The sequence below is a fragment of the Pelodiscus sinensis genome, chromosome 3 (assembly GCF_052426305.1).
Source record: "Pelodiscus sinensis isolate ZL-2025 chromosome 3, ASM5242630v1, whole genome shotgun sequence".
In the NCBI taxonomy this organism is placed as follows: domain Eukaryota; kingdom Metazoa; phylum Chordata; order Testudines; family Trionychidae; genus Pelodiscus; species Pelodiscus sinensis.
In genome coordinates, this window is record NC_143054.1 from 34,097,838 (window position 1) to 34,120,526 (window position 22,689).

General features: G+C 42.7%; 1 protein-coding gene across 5 annotated transcripts; it reads left to right on the forward strand.

Moving 5' to 3' along the window:
• Positions 1–489: 489 nt before the first annotated feature.
• On the forward strand, positions 490–14,293 carry RNASEH1 (ribonuclease H1). Of its 5 annotated transcripts, none has more exons than XM_006112054.5 (9): positions 490–627; positions 1,226–1,294; positions 1,451–1,572; positions 4,718–4,912; positions 6,034–6,133; positions 6,691–6,745; positions 7,989–8,073; positions 9,604–9,728; positions 12,268–14,293. In XM_006112054.5, exons 2-9 carry the CDS (start codon positions 1,245–1,247, stop codon positions 12,352–12,354), a joined length of 819 nt encoding a protein of 272 aa, XP_006112116.1. In that variant the 5' UTR covers positions 490–627; positions 1,226–1,244; the 3' UTR covers positions 12,355–14,293. The 5 variants fall into 5 exon arrangements, with proteins under 5 accessions (XP_006112116.1, XP_006112115.1, XP_075779655.1 ...); XM_006112053.5 differs by having other exon boundaries at positions 508–627; positions 1,223–1,294; XM_075923540.2 differs by lacking the exon at positions 490–627 and adding an exon at positions 784–1,043.
• Positions 14,294–22,689: the final 8,396 nt, after the last annotated feature.

Consider the following 22,689-nt stretch of genomic DNA (forward strand, 5'->3'; position numbering starts at 1 on the left):
TTTGTCTGGCCAAGGTATTTGCATTTCTTCCCATTCACAAAGACGTTTCAAGGGCAGCAGCTAGGAAAGTAAAAGGAAAGGAATGTGACCCTTTGAGAGATGCGTCTATGTACAATTTCTGGCTTCCATCTCATATTTTGAACTCTCTGTATATGTCTTTTCCAAGGTGCTAACTCCACTTTGACTGTACGGGGGAGGGGGATATCTCTGTTCTCTGTCTTTCTACCTCCATCTCGGAATGAATCCCCAGGGGGCTGTGAGCGGTGAGGCAGGGCGAACAATGGAGGAATGTTTCACCCTGACCGTCCTCTACTCAAACACAAGCCCCTGGGGCCATCACACTGATCACACCAGTCACCTGGCGCCGAGAATCGCTCCCACCTAGGCCCCCATCGCCTGTCGAGCCCGCCCGGGGGAAGCCCCCATTGGCGCTGATTGGCTGCCTGCCCCTCTCCCCCGCCGGGCTGCCTCAGCGAGCTTCCCCTCCCCCCCCTTCCCTTCCCCCAGCGAATCTCAGGAGAGGGGGTAGAAGGAGCCGCCACCGCAAGCGCCCAGCCCCGCACCTGAGAAGGGGCAGGCAAGGGCGTAGCGAGGAGAGCGCGCGGAGGGAATAGACTGAGGGGCAAGGTGAGGTGGGGGGGACGCAGGCTGAGGGGAGAGGAAAGTTGGGGGGGGAGGCGCGAAGGGCGCAGACCGAGAGGTGGGGGCCGCCTCAGGTGGCTGTGGAGCGCGGGCACGCGTTGCTGGGGGAGGGCGGGGAGTGTATTGTTTGGACACTGGTGTGACGGAGGGGGCGGGAAGCTGCCGCGTGGCCTTTCTATCGGCTCCAGCCTGCGTTTGAGCGCACCCACTTTCCGCCCCGTCTCGAGCCCGACTCTTCGTGAGGCGCTTGGCTGCCCAATGGGCCTGCGCAGTCGGGTTCTTGCGCCTGAGAACGCTGGACGAAGGTAGCTGCATAGTGCGCCTGCGCAGTAAAGGCCACGCTGGGCGAGTAGGAGAACTCTGCTCTGCGGCGGCTGCTCTTGCGCTTGCTCGGAAGGAGGGTAAGTCCTTGCGCCTGCGCAGTGGGCGGCTGGTTAGTCGCCGCAGAGTGAGGCTGCGTGGGAGGCAGGCTGGTAGGTGGCCCCGGTTCGAGGCTGCGGGGCGGAAGGGGCCGGCCGGCTTGCGGCATCATGCTGCGGCGGCTGCTCGCGGCGCTTATTCACCCGTGTTTCGTCCCCAGCAGCAGTGGTGGCGGAAGCAGCATGTTCTACGCGGTGCGCAGAGGCAGGAGGATCGGGGTCTATCAGACCTGGTGAGGGGGCGGCAGCCTGGCTGCTTCGGGGTGGTTCGCTGCTAGGCCTAGCCGGGCTGGCTCCGTCAGCCCCCCCCGGCTCGGGCTCGGAGGAGGCCTGGGGCCCCGGGCTGCCCGGCCGGTGCTGACAGCCCGCCCGTTGCTGCTGTGTTGCAGGGAGGAGTGCCGAGAGCAAGTCAACAGGTACCCGGGCGCCAGCTTCAAGAAATTTGACAGCGAGGCAGATGCCCGGTCCTTTGTGGGCAGCCAGGCGTGGCAATCCTCGCACCATTCAGCAGGTAGTACCTCGAGAGGTCCCTTCCCACTGTCCCTGCGCGGGCAGCAGTTGCACAGGAGTGTATTCCTGGCTGGACCACTGGGGGTATTGAGTCTGCTGACCCCTGTCACATCCTCATTTGTATTTATTGTCCAAATTGTTTGTATTGCAATGATGACAGCTCATGTCTGCCCCAAACAACTTGCACATTTGGCTTCATCTCCCCTATGGACCTGAGAGCAGTACAAACTGCAAGTCACTGCTCTTTGCCAGCAGGAGAGAGCGCGCTTGCCTGCATGATTAAACCACCTTCAGGCAATGTTCCCTCTAACTTTTTCCATCCATGTGTGGAATAAACTTTGTTCTGTACCCCAAAGCAAGTGCAGATATGCACAATCAATAGAAACCCATGGTGCTGGTTGTGGGTGCTCTGCTAATCAACTGCGTGGTATTTGAATCTGTCATGGATGACTGCCCAAAAGCACAGCTAACAGGGAACACTGCCCCCAAGCATTAGCTCTGTGGGAGCTGTCTGTTCTAGCACCTTCGTTGATTACGCTTAACAGGTCTGTCAGGGAGTGTTTTTTTTTATATCCTGACATACGAAAGTTTTACCAAAAATGGACTAAGCCTAAGTGTTGATCTCCACTTAAAAATTGGATCTAGCTACATCCCTGAGGGCTGTGAAAAAATTCATACCTGAAGTGATGTACTTAGATTGATCTAACTCAGCTTCAGAACCCATTGCTTTAGGTGCTATCTCTGACAGGTGTATTACCTACACTGATGGGAAAATTCTTCCCTCAGTGCAGGAAGCATCTACGTTATTGTACTACAGTGGCATAGCTGCAGTGCCATAACTAAACAGTAGTACTGTGAACTAGGAATGTGAACGACTATTTGACTATCCAGTAAGCAAATGCTTATCAGACAGTCAACAGGCTAGTTGCTCCCACCGCCCTTGCTGCCTCTATCAAAAAGAGGCAGCAAGAGGGTGGGGGGGAAGAGGAGAGGGCGCTTTAAAGCGGTAGTGCCATGTGGAGCTTGGGGTCAGACCCCGGGCTGCATGCAGCACTGCTCCTTTGAAATGCTTCATGCAGCCTGGGATCTCCAGCTGACCTCGGACTGCATGCAGCGGTTCAAAATGGCAGTGCTGTGTGGAGCTCCAGATCAGCTGGGGACTCCGGGCTTCATGCAGCACTACTGCTGTAAAACACTGTGGGGAGCACAGGGCCAGCGAGGCAAAACACTTCAAAGGCGGAATAGCCCTTATCCACTAATTGAATCGATTAGCTCAATAATCAAATTTTACATCCCTACTGTGAACATATGGTTAATATATGATGAGATGGATAATGATAGAGGAAGTGGTACAAGGAAACAGCTGGACAGTATAGGTCACTGGGTCAAGCTATGGTCTTAGCACACCAGAGTTTTATCTTAGAAACCAGCTAGGTTTCTTGAGTTCACTATACCTGGAAGGCTATTCATCTGCAGCATATCTGGAAGGTTATCTCGTCTTCTAAAGCAACAGCAGGTTGCTCACAACTCAGCATTTTTGAAAACCCTACCATGTTCGGTGATATCATATTTTGCACCTTATAACTCAAAGATGCTTAAATTGAGGGAGGTGCGTAAAGGGGCATGGAGGAAATTAGAGTGGGGGCAGCTCTCACAAAGAGCAGGGAAAGGAGCAACTAGTGGTAGTCTGGCTCCCAACCTATGTTTCCTCTAATCTTTTCCATCCATGTGTAATTTGTGAAGAATACATTTTTCTCTGTGCACCACCACTCAAAACAAAACCTAGGTATGGTTGCTCTGCTAATCAGCTGCATAGCATTTGAATCTGAGTGGCTGCACAAACACACAAGTTACAGGGAATACTGCTCCCAGTTGTGGTTATTGGGGATTGCAGATAGATTCTGTTACTGGTAGGGGTGTGCGTGCGTGCGTGAAGAAGTTTGGGGTCTGTTATAACTGAATGGAGCTCAGTTGCTGTTGCATGGAGGGGGATTGATGAATTACTGTCAGACAAACTTCTTTTACTGTGAAGTTAACTATAAATTTTTCCATACAATTAACTGTGATTACTGAAGAAGTGTGTAACAGGGCTTGCCCTCTACTCTTCGCCTACACACAGAACTCTTGGAGACTTTTTGCTTGGAAACGTGTGGTTTATATAGTGTTTCTGGTCATCTTTGCAGTATCTTATTTACAACCACGTATCGTCTTGAACCCCATAGTTCAAGGACGGGAAAGGTGGGAAATCTCTCTTAGGACTGAGAGACATGTTCTCTCACCCTAACACTTCTTGCCTGTGCCTTACCTACCTTCAGAGCTAATGAGGGGGACATTTTCATAAGGGCCCAGCATTGGTTTTTTAATAGTAGTAGAATTATGGCAATATTGAGTGACTTCTGAAAATTGGTTCTGAGCTCATGTTTCCTCAGTATCCAATAAAACATTAAAGATAAAGAAAAATCAACAATGGCTTTGGATTAGTTATGCGAGGTATTGTTTACTGTGAAACTTCAAGGCTCTGTCTCCGATACAAATATTTAAACTGTATTGTTAAATTTACATGCTTGAATTTGGGTTATTGCTGATATGCTTAAGTCATATGATGCATTTAGTATTAAGTCCCCTGTAGACCGTTGAAGCATGACACCCAGATGTACAGAATCCCCTTTTCTTTAACCTGTGTACTTTTTTAACATAAGCTTTAATGAAACTTTTAACATTTAAACTCTTCTAAAGTTCAGCTTCATTATGCTAATGCTAAAATTGATATTTGGAAATGAAAAATGTTTTTCATATATTTACTCCTGTTAATAATATACTGTTGCAAATAAAAAAAAATCCAGGAAACACAAAACCAAAATTCTAACATTAAAACATGAACTATGCTTAGCTATGCAGAAAATATGACATGTATTCAACATGGGTCATAAATCAACTTAGCCTTAATGACTGCCTGCCCTAATTAATGCTATGTTAAATTTCAGCAGTGATGACTTAAACATGTTTTTGTTGCTGTTTTTAAAAAAGAGAAATTGTTGGGGATTAAAGGGATGCTATGAAATCTAGCTTTGTCCTTGTGTCAGAATGTCTTCTCTTATTGTAACTTAAACTTTATATTTATGTGTATGTATTTTTTCTCCATTAAGGTACTAGCGGCATATCTAGTGTAACACAAAAGAGTGACAACTACTGGAATGAACTGGAAATAGCAAGCCCAAGTTACAGTAGGTGCAAGAGAAGAGATGAGCAGTCTTCAGAGGAAGAACCTAACAGAAAACATGTAAAATACAATGAGACATATTCAGCATCTTCAGTGAGCAAAGACAAATTCTCATATATGGGTAAGTCTCTTTGGTGAGACTGTAGTTGATTGAAGTACAGTGAGTGACTATGTAGTATTTTAAACAGTATTTAACAAGTCTCTACACTTGCTGCTCTCACTAGTGGCCTAAACCTGGTCCAAGTTTAAATTTTCTAATATGGTAAAGCTTTGGGATTTCTCTTTCTGTGAGGGTACATCTATACTGCATTCCTCTTTCGAGAGAGGAATACAAATGCAGGCAAACGAAATCGCAAATGAAGCACGGATTTGACTTTCCCGGCCACTTTTTCGAAATAGCCTATTTCGAGATTAAAAAATGCTGTGTAGATGCGGTTATTTTGAGGAAAAATCCCTTCTTTCAAAATAACCCTTACTCCTTATAAAATGAGGGTTAAGAGTTATTGTGAAAAGGGTTTTTTCCTCAAAATAACCGCTTCTACACAGCGTTTATCTTGAAATAAGGTATTTCAAAAAAGCGGCCGGCTGGTTTATGCAAATGAAGCACGGGAAATTCAAATCCGCACTTCACTTGCAATTTTGGTTGTCTGTGTTTGCATTCTTCTCTCAAAAGAGGAATGCAATGTAGATGTACCCTGAGAATCCATTAACTCTAGGAATCTTGCTGCTTGGTTTAACAGTGTAGAGATCTAACCTTTGCAGCATAACCAAAAGACTGTCTCTTCTTGCAGACATTTAGCTTCTAGTTTTTCCTAATGGGTGATCAAAATATGTCTCATTTTGTGGGAAAACTGGGTATCTGAATGCAAAATCAGGACAGAGGCCTGAGTAAGCACACTTAGGTGAACACATTTAAACATGTATTTTAAACTCTTAATTGGGGCTGATGGCCATCTTTGAAAAATCAGATAAGATCTGTCTTGGGGGCATGAAGCTCTTCTGCACAAGAATCTTCCTGAAGCTTGGCAAAAACTGAAGTTTTTGTGAAAAAGTTGGGGCTAAAATTATTTTATGGATTCTGCAGCAGCAGCAATTTGTGCATAGAAGTTGCTAGAGCTCTACTGGAGGAAATACAAATCTGTTGGCAAATAGTTTTCTGTATTTCAGAGAGGCTTATGCCTTTGAACAATTGGAATTGTTTTGTCACATTTTTAATAGGTTGCATGTATCAATCTCTTTCAGGTGACTCGGTAGTGGTTTATACGGATGGCTGCTGCTCGAGTAATGGGCGTCATAAAGCACGTGCTGGAGTAGGGGTTTATTGGGGACCAGACCACCCTTTGTAAGTAATTTGAGATCATAGTTACTTGCGGCTCAAAAAATTACTAATGTTGGTCTTGTATTGTTTATCACTTAAATTGTATTACCTCTAAATTCAGAAACTTCACATTACAAAACCCAGTTAACTGACCAAGACTTTATCTAATATGGTGATGTTATTAAATAGATAATGAGCTAAAGGTATATTTGGTTATTACATTGGAATATTGAATCACAGGCATTACTGAGGAAAGATATGAAGGTGTTTGTAAAGGTTAGCAATGTATGCAAAATATAATAACTCCAGCTCGACAAATTCCAATATTTTGGAAGATTTAATTTAGACTCTTATTAAGAAATTTCACAAGTTTACATGTAATAAAATGACTGTGCTCAACCTGGAGTTTCCATCTGCAGTAGGAACAGGGCCAAGCATGTCTAAATTTCAGATTAGTTGCCATTTAACCAACATCTCCCCTTCAGGGGGACTAAAGTTTATGCTCCAATTCTACCTGATCAATGACTGTACACTTTATGCAGTAGTATAAACCATTAATGTATTGTGTTGCTTTTAAACAGAAATACGAGTGATAGGCTTTCTGGACGGCAGACCAACCAAAGAGCTGAAATACATGTAAGTTGTGAAGTTTTAAAATTGTTTTATGCTTTTTGAAAAAGAACTGAACACTATGACTCCACACAACTTAATCCATTCTTAAAGCTCCTAGATATTTCCAGATACTAAATTTTAGTTTTCACAGGGATCTACTTTTAGAGATTTAGCAATGATACAAGTCGTAAAGGAAGCAGCTGATTCTGCTAATAGTGTTTCTGCATAGGAGTAGGTAGAGTTGCTGGTTTTTGGAGCTCATGTTGGCTAGTCTTCTGTTTCTGGGGTTTCAACCTGAAATATGTTTTTGTATTTAGTTCTGTTCATCCTGTCTCAAGGAAAATAGCTCAGAAGCAGTGAGGAGTTCAGATGTAAATGATGAGCCTTTTTTTTTTAAATAAACTGAACAGTCATAATGTTCTTTTAGCTATTAAATGAATAACAGGCATGATGGAGACCTACAGAATAATATCTGATGATATGAAGATAAAAGGAGTGCCCCTTTTTCAAAAGCAAAGGATAATCCAATGAAACTGAGAGGTGACATTCAGAATTGATACAAGAAGTACTTTAACACAACATGGCTATGTCTACACTGTGTCCCTTTTCCAGAAAAGGGATGCAGATGAGACAAGGTGGAATTGCAAATGAAGCGGGGGATTTAAATATCCCCCACTTCATTTATATAAACATGGCTGTCGCTTTTTTCCGGCTCGGGGCTTTGCTAGAGAAAAGCGCCAGTCTAGACGGGATCTTTCGGAAAATAAAGCCTTTTCCGAAAGGTCCCTTATTCCTCTTAAAATCCCCCGCTTCATTTGCAATTCCGACTTGTCTCATCTGTATCCCTTTTCCAGAAAAGGGGTCCAGTGTAGACATAGCCCTCGTGACTAACTTTTGGAATAATGTTTTTGTCAAGAGCTTAGGAATCAAAATACCATTAGATATTTATGTGGATAATCAGAACATCCACAAATCTATTAGAGGAAAATAACCGAGACACACAGGAAGGAAGGAATGTGCTTGTCATTAACTGGCAAAATTGAGACAAACTTCCTCAGTGAACTTGTTGTTCCATAATTGGCTCTTCTGTCAGGCGTCATCTTTATACTGAGGCATGCTGTATCCTGATTCTGATAGACTTCTAGACTATAAGATATCTAATATGATCCTGCAATTTGAATGTCTCTGTCTTGGCACTAAATGCACTAGTTCTATTTTTTAATAGGTATTATGTTCATAATTTTCTGATTTTAATTTTTTGCTTTAGGCAGCATGCAAAGCAATAGAGCAAGCAAAAAGTCAAAACATCAAGAAGCTGGTTATTTACACTGATAGCAAGTTCACCATAAATGGTAAATTCTACTGTGCTTTGGATGTAGAACACATACTTTAATATTGTATAAGTCCTACAAATCTGTTTCTGAAAAATGGTTTAGGGTATTTTAGAGAGTGTAGGGAAAGGATTATGTCTAACTCATTTCAGTTCCCAGTAATAGCAGGGAAAAGGACTCTTAAACACCCAGCATAGCTTGCCAAAATCACATCCATTGTTTGTATTAAACTCTGGAATAGACAAGATACCTAGTTTAGCAATTGATAGAGAAAATATCAGATACAGAATCTCTGTAATAAAAGATGTTCTGGCAGAAGCACAGAATGCAATATGCAGAATGGTGGTGTATGCATTTTCATACCAAAAGGGTGCGTCTAGACTGGCAAGATTTTGCGCAAAAACTTGCCAGTTGTCTACATTGGCCGCTTGAATTTGCACAAGAGCACTGACTTTGTAATGTACAAAATCAGTGCTTCTTGCGCAAATACTTTCATGCTCCCGCTAAGGGAAAAAGCCCTCTTGTGCAAGAATAATTGCTCAAGAGGGCCAGTGTAAACAGGGAAGAATTGTTTTGCACAAAAAAGCCCCGATGGCTAAAATGGCGATTGGGCTTTCTTGCACAAAATTGTGTCTAGACTGGCCATGGATGCTTTTGCGCAAAAGCACTTTTTGTGCAAAAGCATCCTTGCCAATCTAGACGCGCTTTTGCGGCAATACTTTTAACGGAAAAACTTTTCCGTTAAGTATTTCCGCAAAATCATGCCAGTCTAGACACAGCCAGGCAGCATATCTGAAAAGTGCCCATCAAAGTATTATTAGGAAAATGGCTATCTGCATCTTTCCTTCCTATCCCCACTTCTGCTTAGGTGTAAAAACAGAACTTGAAAACTTTAAGATTGTTCTGCTTGTTTTTTCCTCTAGAAATTCAAGTCTGTTCTTCCCTGGTTTAAATGGAAAACTGCTGGAGGATGGTGTCTCCCAATGTATATAATAGGGGTAGAATGTTGAATTTTTCCTCCAGTAACTAATAGTGGCGTTCATGTGTTCTCTAAAAGACACCCCCCCTTAGTTCCTTAGCTTTCAGTTTATTGTGATTTATAATTTTGGAATATAGGCATAGCCTGAATTTCTAACATGAAAGTAGATTGTGGAAAAAAACCTGTAGCTCTCTTGTCATTTAAAAAAAGCAAAAGGCACAATTGTACAGTGTTCTTTGCAGATGATTTCTAACATATTAAATCCCAGAATCCTCCTTAATTTTTGTTGTAATCTAAGAACAAGCTCTGGATGGGAACTTGTAAGAGAAACTAACATCTCTCTCTTTGGCAAGCCCTGTGACTTGAAGACATTTAATTTTTCTAAGTAATTTTAACTTGTTTTTATTAACTTCTAAACTTACCCCATTTCCACTAGCATTCACTTCCCTTTAAGATATGCTCATAGTCTTTCAATGCAGTAGTTATAAGTTACTTAGACTCTTGCTGAGTTATTTAAAGTTTGTAATTACAAGTTACATCTTCCAATAAAAAATTAATTTGTTTTTCCATAGGTATAACAAGTTGGGTAGACAACTGGAAAAGTAATGGCTGGAGAACAAGCACAGGAAAAGATGTAATAAATAAAGAAGACTTTGAAAGACTTGATAAGCTTTCAGAAGGAATGCAAATTCAGTGGGTGAGTAATTTGGTTTTATTAATTGCGACGGAGTAAACACTACTAACTCCAGGTTCACAAATCAGTGCATTATAAGGTATTTTAATAAATCTAAAATTGCCATGAATCTACATAAGTACCTGAAAAAGTAATGGCTTCATCCAAATAATCATCAAGATCCTGTTACCAAGTAATAATTTAAGAAATGCACATAAAAGGATCTACTGTCCTATCAAACAGTGTACCTGAACTTTTGCTCACATATTGTCCACCAAGAAAAGTCCCTCACTATTAAATCTAGGGTATTTCCAGAAAAAAGCAAAGCTCAGATTTAAACTAAAATACTGAGAAACTAATAGGGATGGTAAATGATGAAGGTCAAAAATGTAAGATATCAAATCTTAATCATACTTCAGGATGTGCAATTTAAGATAGTAAAATTTTTACTTTAGTGCAACTGATATGTATTGGTAGTTAGGAGGATACAATACAAACTCAGATTTTCTGTGGTACATTGAAGGCTTTTCTATGAATATGGCAATTCTTAAAATACCCATGATAGAAGCTCTTACCAAATTGAGAGCAATCTGAAAGGTAGAAATAGGATACAGTAACTTTTTTTTCTCAGAACTAGTGGTTATATTATGAATGAATTCTGTAATCTTTAACTCTTCTAGCAGAAATAAATGCGGCGTTGAGAAGAACTTTTTGTCCCCATAGCTACATTTCTAATTATTTGGAATTTGCCTGTAAGCTAAATGTTTCTTCCAGAGATACCTAATCCAAATCAAATCTCTGCACCATTGCCTTTATGGCTAGTGAAACAAAATCCAAGGAAGTGTACCATTAAATAATCCCTACAAAACAATAGTGAACATAAATGGAGGCTTTATATTTCCCATGAGGGATTTCCAAAAGGAAGTTCCTTCCCTTTTTGTACTTACATTTGTGATTCAGATACTGAGGCAGTCTATTCAAGATGTTAAAGACTGACTAGATTTTTATATGCCCTACCTTGTCTCACTAATTGAAATAAGCTTCATGCAGCAGTTCAGCAAACGTTGTTGAACTAAAACTTAATGTTTTTTGTCTTCTGTAACTTCCCTCAGCTATAAACAGAATACGCCTCCAAATACAGCAGAAAATGCATCTGAAGGTGACTGAGCACTGTTTTCTGGTACTTCAGGGAGGGATCCCCCATCCTATAGGTTTTCCCCACTACATTCACTCTAATAGTACTAGATTGAGAATAAAATTGATGGAACTATTGCAATTTACCAAAACACATGACTGTACTATCCTGTGGTAGTCGGAAATCAAACAGTGCTGCATTTCCTGAACTTGGCACCTAAGAGCTGAGAATGTTGTTGGGTTTGGGAAAAGGCCAGAAATGGTGGCTAACATTACATGCCCTTGGAATGAGACAGGTAATTTACCTCTTTTACATAGGGCAATTTGAGCTAATAAATCCTGGGCTGCTCCAGGTTCATCTGCAACTGCTGTAATAACTTTTACTTCTAGTCTAGATCTCAACACAACTATCCATACCTTTGTTGCCATGGGATGAGACAGACACATGTTGCTGCAGGTGCTGTACATTTTGAGACCACTTGAAAAAAGAGCAGTATTTTGTACTAGCTTCAAACTTGTTCATGTTAGCAGCATGTGCAGCCAGTTCTCCAGGATTTAAGGATGGCATTCAGAGTGTTGATTTATAGCTAGGAAAGACCTAAATGGTTACTCAAATACTTTGTCTACTGGTATTATAGTGCTGCTGTTGTACTCCTTTTAGAACCTCCACCCATTTATGGCAAAATGTTCTCCATGATAGGTTTTTTAAACTTTTTACTCCCTTTCTCTTCCACTGTTAGGATCTGTGTGCAGCTTTCTGGACATAATGCAGAGCCCATCTGTTCCCCGCACTTTCAGACTTCTGGGGAGGGGAATGGCTTAGGGTTGGAAAGGTTTTGTTTTATAATTGCTAATGTATGTTAATTGCATTGACTTGGATATCTGCTTATTGGGGCTTACCTACTTTTTAATAAATAAAATGAGGCTCTGACTCTGAGATAGGAACCAGTTAAAAGAATCCTTCCTGTGAGAGACCCTACTATACACAGAAGCAATCACTTAGAATCATAGAATCATAGAATAATAGGACTGGAAGGGACCTCAAGAGGTCATCGAGTCCAGCCCCCCGCCCTCAAGGCAGGACCAAGCTCCACCTACACCATCCCTGACAGATGTCTATCTAACCTGTTCTTAAATATCTCCAGAGAGGGAGATTCCACCACCTCCCTTGGCAATTTATTCCAATATTTGACCACCCTGACAGGAATTTTTTCCTAATGTCCAATCTAAACCTCCCCTGCTGCACTTTAAGCCCATTACTCCTTGTCCTGTCCTCAGAAACTTGATGGTCTAGAGAGGTGCTGTTATACTTTGGAATTAATAAAGACTGACCAGAGATCAGATCTCATGGATTTGGTGTGGTGTCTTTTGACTGTTTGCATCTTGATAGTATGTTGAGTCAAATAACTTTAGACTTATCTCTCAACAGATGCATGTTCCCGGTCATGCTGGCTTTAGAGGAAATGAAGCGGCTGATAGACTTGCAAGAGAAGGAGCTGGAAAACACTACTCCTAGCATTCTATCATGACTAGAAAACTTCATTCTTGCAGACTAAAGACTGTTGTAGCCATAATACACAGACTGTCACTTCAGTCTGAAAACTTGCTATTGGACTTGTCCGAAATAAGTTAATTTAAACGTTGTTAAAACAGTACTTGCCTTATTTCTGGTTTAAAAGTTTTAAATAATGCAGTTCCGTATAAACACACACACTTTTCTAGAATGTTCGGATGACTTGGTTAATGACTGCTTTGTTTATAGAGGCTTATTTAAACACTGCACATCCTACTTCTACCAATATGTGATTGTTCCGTTAATTGTTATAGTCCCATTTACCACAATCTTTATTACAAATTCTTTTAGATAAAACTTCAGGTTTTACTTAGTATAATTGTTTCAGAAAAGTTTATGAAGGGAAATATGTTTGTCGGTATGCTAGATAGATGTTCCATTTTTCCATTACCAAAAGTATTCAAATAAATTAACTTGAGAAGTTTGATAATGTTTAAGCCAATAGTATAGAAAATACCAAAATGCAGACAGTCATTTGAACTACAGAATCCTATAAAGGAAATCTCTTCCCTCCCCACTGAATCTCCTCAAATGCAGAGGTATTTGTATTGGCAGCTTACAGCATGATACTCTTACATGCTGTAAAGTGCTGGCTCCTGCAAACTTGTAGAGGTAACAAAAAGCCCAACTGCAGGGAACCCATTAGGCTTTCTTTTCTAGTCATCTGAATTTCAAGTTTCCAACTTTGTTCTTCCTGAAGCAACCTCTAATTGGCCTCTAGTCAATTGCAATCACAAGATAACTTCAATCTGCATACCGCAAACTGCCATGCTGACGGTTGCATTGTCTTATAGCTAGTCACTTGCAGGGATTATTTCAGAATCAAATTCCATGTGCATTCTGGTGACTTTTGTACTGATCATTGTCCTATCTATATATAATTGTATGGTCTGAAATATTGCCTTTTTGCCTGCTTTTGTGAATTTTCTGTGCCACATTTGTTTTCCCACTACTTTTTCTGCCCTTGCTTTGTTATTTTGCTGCTTCCTTTTCCCACCTTAAACTTTCCTAATTTTCTTCTGTTTCCATCTCCCCTACACCAGTCCTATTTTTCCTCTATGAACAAAAATGTAACACATTCTACTTTGTGTTTTCTCAACATTCTCACCCTGTCTTGCTGTATTGACAAGTCTTACTAACCCCCTTCTTGCTTCATTTCTCTCCTCTTTTCCCTGTACTTGTGTGCTAATTCTGCTAGCATCATTGCAGTTGATTTCTCGTCATTCCTATTTTAAACTTTTATTACTGCACAGAATCTCTATACGTTCTCTACCTTCAGCCCTGTTTTTGCGACCATTGTTTCATGCCATCTTCGTTTTTTGCCCCTGTATCTTACCCTGTAAAATGCATATGGCTCATAGTTCTAAGCCCTTCCCATGCCTTTATTTTCCTTCAGTGCAATCTGAGTCTTTGCTTCTTCACCCTTGGTGGAATCCTCCATCTCATCTTTGTTTTACTTCCTGACTATCCCTCTGTTTCTTCAATATTACCACATTAAAACAACACAGTTAATTTCATAAAGCATGCACATTTAGTTCCATTATTTCCTTTGGCTATTTGCACAGTAGAATTTAAGAACATAACATAACCTCTGTCTGGGTAGTTTCCTGCACACACAAACCTAGCTAGATTGTTTTGTTTTCTAGACCAGAAAGTTACATTGAGCCAGCATTTGCTCTCTGCACCTGTATTACAAGTGAGATCTCTAGGATGTACAAAGGTTCTTGCAGGAATCCCTGAATAAATGGAAAGAACCCAGTTTACAGGTGACTCTCAGGCAGATGGCCTGCAGGAAGCAGGGAGACTTGCTTTAATTCCCAGCTGGATGGGAAGACGGTAGCCCAGGGAGAAGGGATATGTCTGAAATGTTCAACTTTTTTTTTTAAAGAAATAAAAAACTTTTGTCCTCGAAGAAAATGGACTGAAATCTGTGGCTGGGGAGTGGTCCGTTTGGGCATGTAAGGGGTCACCTGGCCTACCAGATTGCTGTGAGCCTTTATTTTTTTGTTATGGAGTATGGGTTCAAAATATGATTGCACAGTATTTTTTTTCAAAGCAGATTACAGCAAGAGCAAGCTTGCACCCCAATGTTTTTTCCCTTTGCAGGCCAAGCTCACACTGACTCTCAGTAATCTTCCAGCTAGGCCAATTGGGCCATGAAGCAGGGGGGAGAGGTGGTAATTCAGTGCCTACTTGAGTCTTGCAGGATTAGGCCTACCTTGGGGTCGCTGCTGGGATGCCTGCCCAAAGGTGTGTTGGTCTTGCCCAGGAACTCTATGGGAGATGGAATTTAATCAGGGGCATGATGTGCAACAGTCTCCAGCCAGGCAGATTATAGAACCCTCATTTGGAAATCACTCTCTCCAGGGAGTGGGTGCCCCATTCCCATGTGTGGGGTTTTTTGTTGCCTCAGTGCAGGTGCCACTGGGCTCCCTCCTTGCACAGTAGCTGGCAGAGCTCAGCCAGTTAAGAGGTCTCAGAGGCCAGGTGAGCTGTGGCTGTGAGGGAGAGGTAAGAATGACAGCTGAGCACTGCAGGGAAGAGCTGCTCTTTTTCTAGCAGGGAGACTGAGGCTATGGGGAGGCCTACCCAGCACAGACCATGACTCAACCTGTTTGGGAGTGGCCCATAAGTGTTGACTCAGTAGGTGCTCTGGGCCTGGAGCACCCACCAGACACTTGCTGATCAGGGGCAGGTGCTGGGAAGAGGGGGAGGAGCAGGAAAAGGACTCGCAAGGATGGCACCTTGGTGGAACGGGGACAGAACCTCAGAGTACGGTGGAATACCCACCTGAAAAATAATGGAAACTTGTGCCTGTAGGGTGAAACTTTGAATTATGCCCCCTCACTAGCAATAGTTAAGCATTGCCTCTGCACTCTTAAACAGTCTTCGATCTAGGCTTAGGGCTACCTATCACTGAAAGCAATTTTCAGCAATTGTTTAATTTCTTAGAATTGAAGAGCTCTTGACAGCACAAGAACCAATACAAAGGGGAATGAATGGTTGACTAGAGCACTGTACTGGTGACATAGGTCTACGCTTACCTGTGACTTGCCTCAAAGCAGCCTCATTGGCCGCTGACCAGATGCTGTGCAGCCAGTGTCAGAACCAACTAATTTGAGAGCTGTTTTCACAATGAAGTCTGCAAGGAGCTCAGATAGTGCCTGCAATTTTGTCTCAGTGCCTCTAAAATGTGCTCTCATAGGCCTCCCTCCTGTGTGTGCCTAAAGCTACACTCAAAAAGGAGAAACAGAAATTTGAGTCTTTCTTGCTTGATAACTATGAGCAACAGCAGAGCATATACATAACATACTTTAACCACCAGATTTCAGAAATCTGAGCATGGTCAAGAATGTACTTCCCATCTGATTCTCCCTCCTGGAAGTGATGTGTGCCTTGCTGACATATGTAGAACCTTATTTACACTTATTTAAAATGGAAGGGAATACTTTCAAAAGAATATCAAAGAAGGGATTCTCTTGTCTGCTGACCTGCTTGACCCTTACCAGGGTGTAAAAGGCTATAAAAACCTTACATTAATGCTAGACATACTTATCTTATATTCCTGTGGTTCTTAACTGGTGGTCCATGGTAACTTTTTCAGTGGTCCACAGGAACATTGTCCAAAGTCCATGAAAATTTTTTGATTGGCCTGGTGGTCTGTGGACTGAAACGAGTTGAGAACCACTGTTGAAGACTGAATCAGGCTTCTGGTTTTAATGTTTAACTTCCAAAAGGTCACAGTTTTTAAACACCTAAATCCAACTTTAAAGTGAAGTTAAAATTATTCCCTCACACATGGATTTTTAAAAATTTCTCTGCATGGCCAGCCATGATTTATTTGGGTTGTTTCTGGTAAGTTGTCAGTGGAACTCAATTATTAACAAAGACGGTAACTTCAGATTTTCAGTATGGCCTATCAAACAGCCAAGAAGTAAAAGTATGAGTGTTTGGCTACTGATCACCCATTTCCATCAAAGGGATTGTTTGAACTTCTGCAATGTGCTACTATGGACAGGTCATTGAAAAATGTGTGCAGTCACTGAAGTGCCATTCCAGAACATGCATTCAAAATAAAATAACTGATTATACATGTCACTATAGTCCTATTAGAAGTGAATGTTTGCTTTTAAAAGTCAGCTCTCAGAATAGAGAGAAAATAGATTATAAAATGAGGTTTTTAACCTAGGAGGAGGATGGTTGTGAGCTGTCAGTCTCCCTGCAAAAAAATACCCCACACTGTTGTTGTATTTCCTTTAATTTCTTAAACTGAATGTAACAAAAATGTGAAACCTAAAAATCAGATGGCCTGATCCCAACCGCTGCCCTTCTCCCAGGAAGCCTGAGTTAAAAGATAGAAAATAATTGATTCCTTTTACCCTAAGGCACGTCGTCTCTATACATATCTCTCTTTTCCAGACAGCCCTGCAGCTTGCTTAGCATAGAAGAAATTCCCCTCCGTTTTGCCTTTAGGAACCAAAGGATATTGTGAGGAGCATCTGACTCAATTGATTTGCTCAAGCATTTCATGAACTGAATTTCCAGCAGCACAGGGAGCTGGAGGAGACACAGGCCTCTAGGCATCAGTGCATGTGCTGTAGAGAAATCTTGCTGATCACTTTTGATCTTTTCCCTTTGTCAGTTTTAAATAGATCAGCAAAATAAAAACAATTTGATACCCACCATTCTAGTCTCAGCATATGTGTTGAGAGCATAAAGAGAAAAATGGCTTAACAGGAAGAAAACAAGAATTACAACAATGTGCATTTCCTCTGTTTTTTTCCACAATCTACCTACTTAGGGAAAAATGTATGGTTTAAGCATATTGTATATGTAGGTCTCAACTTATGCTTGAAAAATTGGTTCAGGTCCTGCAAAGATTTGCAGTCCCCTGCAATTTCTCCTGTAGTAAAAAGGACATAATACCTCCTGACTTCCCACTCCCAAACTGTGGCAACTTTCCACATGGTTTTCCTCTCTGGCAGAAGAGCAAAAGGAATAGGCCTTGCCCCCACTGTGGAGTTGATCCTGGGACAGATCTTTATGCTCTGGCAATGGGAACAGAAAGGTAAGTGTGTCCCACAGCTCACTTTCTAGCAACTTGTGACTCTGAAAATTATAAGCTAGCCCTGGGTGAAGTGTATGGACAATGAGGATGGAGGAATGCCAGTGATGCCTTGCTCAAAGCTGGAGCTAAACACATTTAGAAGCTTAAGTGATGATCATGCATACCAACATGATGCCAAAAAGGAATTTGAGCTTACAATTTGCCTGTTCAAAAACTTTAGGAAGTGACACTGTTAAAAGAACATTGAAGTAGCGAACTCAAGAGACTCAAAAGTAATTGCAAAATGTTTTTCAAGTACATCAGAAGCAGGAAGTCTGCCAAACAACCAGTGGGGCCTCTGGACAATCAACATGCCAAAGGAGCACTCAAATATGATAAGTCATTGTGGAGAAACTAAATGAATTCTTTGCTACAATCTTCCCTGCTGAGGCTGTTAGGGAGATTCTCAGTCCTGAGCTATTCTTTTTAAGTGACAAATCTGACTGAGGTATCAGTAGAGGACGTTTTAGAACAAATTGATAAATTTAACAGTAACAAGTCATCAGGACCAGATGGCATTCACCCAAGCATTCTGAAAGAACTCAAATGTGAAACTGCGGAACTATTAACTATGGTTTGTAACCTTAAATCAGCTTCTGTACCTAATGACTGGAAGATAGTTAACATGACGCCAATATTTAAAAAGGGCTCTAGATGTGATCCTGGTAATTACAGACGGGTAAGTCTAACGTCAGTACCGGACAATTTCTTTCAAGAGTCACTAAACAGCAACCCATTAATTTACTTGGTGTTGACTGACACTTTTATTTCAATCACAGCACTGTCTTCACATTTATTAAAAGTAAAAGATAAACTTAAAAAACAACAAGTAGTCTGGTAGCACTTTAAAGACTAACAAAACGGCTACGTCTACACTGGCATGATTTTCCGGAAATGCTTTTAATGGAAAAGTTTTCCGTTAAAAGCATTTTCAGAAAAGCGCGTCTAGATTGGCAGGACGCTTTTCCGCAAAAGCACTTTTTGCGGAAAAGCGTCCGTGGCCAATCTAGACGCGCTTTTCTGCAAAAAAAGCCCCGATTGCCATTTTCGCGATTGGGGCTTTTTTGCGGAAAACAAATCTCTGCTGTTTACACTGGCCCTTTTGCGCAAAAGTTTTTCGGAAAAAGACTTTTGGCCGAACGGGAGCAGCATAGTATTTCCACAAAAGCACTGACAATCTTACATGAGATCATCAGTGCTTTTGCAGAAATTCAAGCGGCCAGTGTAGACAGCTGGCAAGTTTTTCCGCAAAAGCAGATGATTTTGCGGAAAAACTTGCTAGTCTAGACACAGCCAACATGTAGATGGTATCATGAGCGTTCATGGGCACAGACCACTTCTTCAGATGACCAGATGACTCTGGTCATCTGAAGAAATGGTCTGTGCCCATGAACACTCATGATACCATCTACATGTTTTATTAGTCTTTTTAAAGTGCTACCAGACTATTAGTCTGTACAGGATAAACAAACAACAAACTTGGCTACCCCTCGGAAGCTATTAAAAGTAAAAACAAGCTTAATCAAAAAGTCGAAGTATCACTTAGACTTCAGTATAAGGAACAAAAGTAGAAAGGGTTAGAAACAAAACAAAAGTAAAAATACACGTTTATGACTAAAATCTGATTTGACCAGCTAGAGCAGGGGTGGGCAAAAAGCATCCTATAGGCTAGAAGTGGTTTGCCAGGGTTAGCCCCTGGCAGGCCACCAGATGCTTTATTTTTACCTGAGCATCCGCAGGTATGGTCATTCCCATTGGCTGTGGTTTGCTGTTCCTGGCCAAAGGGAACTGTGGGAAGAGGAAGCCTGGCTGTGCTGCTTCCCACAGCTCCCAATGGCTGGAATGGCAAAGCACAGCTAATGGGAGCTGCAAGCAGCCATACCTGTGGAAACTCAGGTAAATAAAGCATCTGGCCGTGAATTGTATCCAGCTCACAAGTTGCTGATTGCCCACCCCTGAACTAGTCTCCTGTTTAAAGGGTTTCTAATCAAGTATCTTCGGCTACGTCTACACTGCAGGCTTTTTGTGCAAGAGTTGTTTTGCACAAGAGTTCTTGCACAAGAGCGCGTCCACACTGCCATGTGCTTTTGTGCAAGAGATGTGCTTTTGCACAAGAGCATCCATGGCAGTGTGGACGCTCTCTTGCGCAAGAAAGCTCTGATGGCCATTTTGCCCATCCACACTGCCTTCTTGGGCAAGAGCTCTTGCGCACAAGGGCTTATTCCTCATGGGGAGAGGAATAACTTCTGTGCAAAAAGCCCTCTGTTCCAATGCCTTACTGTAAATTTACTTGCACAAGAATGCACGTGCAGTGTAGGGACTCCACAAGTTTTTGTGCAAGAACGTCCGTTCTTTTGCAAAAAGCCTGCAGTGTAGATGTAGCCTGACCAGACTCCTAAGTTAGGAACCTTCAGAGCTCAAAGTGATTGGTTCTGTCTCTTTGGGTGAAGGATGCCAAAATGACCTTTTCTCTCCCCTTATATCTTCCTCAAGTTCATCAATCCTCCTTCATCCTTCCTCACTTTCTCTCCTGTTGGCTTTGCTTACCATGCATGTAAGTGTACCTTCATTGTCTCTGCCTGATTACCAGGCTGTTAAACAGGCATATACAGATTCCTTTGTCTAGGGCAGACTGAACTTATGCATTGCTTGCCAAACATTTTAAGAACAAGTCTAGCATATATTTATAACTTTGTACACACACCACACAATTATTCTCAGGATAAGTAACTTACCTGTTTGTACATGATATCTTACACTACTTTTAAATACAGATTATGCCAAGAGTGTGCTAGGTGTATTGGGTATTGCCAGCAATGACAAGAGTTTGACACAGATCATGAACCATGAGTAAGTCTCAGCGTAACACTAATCCCTGGTCTACCCAACAGAGTTAGGTTGAGATAAGGCAGCTTGAGTCAGCCTATGCACCTGTACTAACATTTAGCTCCTGCTGGCATAACTCACCCACTTCACTTAATCTACATCAGTGGTCACCAACCAGTGGCTTGTGATAGACTGGAAGAGTCTCCAGGATCGACCAATCTTTGGTGGTAGGCTTCCTGCCTGCCCCAGCCCCACATCATTCCCAGAAGTGGCCAGCATGCCCCTGCAGTGCTGGGGTGGGGCAGAGATTTCCACCCACTGCTCCTGCTTGCAAGCACCCCTCCCACAGCTCTCATTGGCTGGAAATAGGGAACTGTGGCCAATGGGGGCTGGTGTGTGCCTGCCAGCCAGCCAGGAGTTGGCCCTTTTTGGGAGCATCATGGGATCAAGGCTGTCTAAAGTAAGTTATCAATGGGAAGGTTCTGAATGGCTCTGCAGCATTAGGACCAGGAGTAACATGAGTACAGCACCCCCAGCCATGCTGGATCAGCAATTCTTTCCCACCAGCTAACCTGCAGCCTTCTGGAGCCAGCCCTCTCCCCGCCGAACACCCTCTTGTATCCCAAGCCCCTGCACCAGCCCATAGCCCCCTCCCAGAGCCAGCACCCAATGCTCCCTCCTGCACCCTATGACCCCTGCACCAGCCCTGACATTCCCTCCCAGAGCTTGCATCTCTTCCCTCCTTTCAGCACCCAACACTCTTCCCCTGGCTCAGCTTGGAGCCTGCTCCCGCACTGTGAACCCATTGGCCCCAGCCCAGAGCCCCCACCCTCTCTCCAACCCCCTGCCCGAGTCTGGAAAAAATGAGTGAAGGTGGAGAAGAGCAAGGTGGGAGGAGGAATGGAACGAGCAGGGTGGAACTTTAGGGAAAGACCTTGGGTAAAGGGTGGGTAAATCCTAGATTTTATACTGGATATTAAAACAGTGATCACCCCAGCACAACAGATTCATCTCCCTTCTGTATCTGTCACCTGGTAGTAATTGATACCCAAGAGGCAGGTAGAGTACACACAAAACAAGGTTTATTAACAAGGACCCCCCAAAAAGGCACGTATAACAAAGCAAAGCACTCAGGTGATAACTATACAAAGAACCCAAAATAACACAAGACAAGTGGATACAGTGAATCAAAGCAGCAAATACATCACCATATCTATGATCTTGACAGAACTGGGACTGTCCTTAAGGACAGTAATGGTGTTGTGTCTCATTGCTGTGGCACCTCCTGCTGGACACATTGGGAATTAGCTCTGTCCTCAACAGGATGCTCCCTTCTGGCTGGTATCTCACCTGTCATTGCTTCATGCTCTCTCTGCACTTTGGAAGGATCCACATTACTTCTAGGACCATGTCATCCATCCTCTTCAGGACACTGCCCTCTGGCAGCAACAACTGCACAGTCTCTCACCCCTTCCAGGGGATATCAGAGGTCCTAAGTCTTGCATCTGCAGCACCAGTCTAGCCACCCCCTCCATTTCAGGGGCAATCTAGTCACAATCTATTCAGGCCACTCTTTCTCATGGTAAGGACTAGTGTAAGAGAGAAGGGGCCCACCCACTATTCTGGGTCCCAGTCCAGTGACCCTTTAACAGCAGCCCTATCTTCCCCTCCTTCTCTTCCCCTCTTCTTGCCTCCTGTTCTGAGGGCCACTTTTCCTCTGACCCTTGCACCCTCCTGGCCTTTATATCAAGGCCTGCAGCCTCACAGGTATTAGGCTGGAGCCTCTGTCTCTAGCTCCACTGAATCTGCTCAGAACTACTCTCACTTAGGAACCAGTCCTGTACCCTTCCTGATCAGGATCCTAGTCCTGAGTAGCTCCTTATATACTGGGCTGCCCCAGCAAGCTACTTAAAATTCCCCCTGATTGGCCAGGGCTCTGTGCAGGCTCCCTACATTCTGCTTTAATCCCTCCCCCCCACTACAGACAGCACTACAAAAGGATCCCTGGAACACAGCAATCACAGGAATGAAGCAAAAACCAGGATTGATAGTACTGGGAATCAGGAACCAACAGTAAGTAGTCTTCTTCTAGTCTTGTCTTGAGTCTCAGCCAAGACCACAAACACTGGGCTGCCACTGGGAAAGACAGCAACTAGTATCTGTGTGACAAGTCCTTATACCGCCTACAGTGTACGCTTTGATCACATTTCTTTCCTGCTCATTCTGGTTACAGGGCAGACTTCCCAGCAGTATCCAGACAAATTAAACTTACATAACCCTATAGCTTCCCACTTTGGACCAACTGGCCAACAAGAATGGGATAACAACATGGAGGCCAAACAACA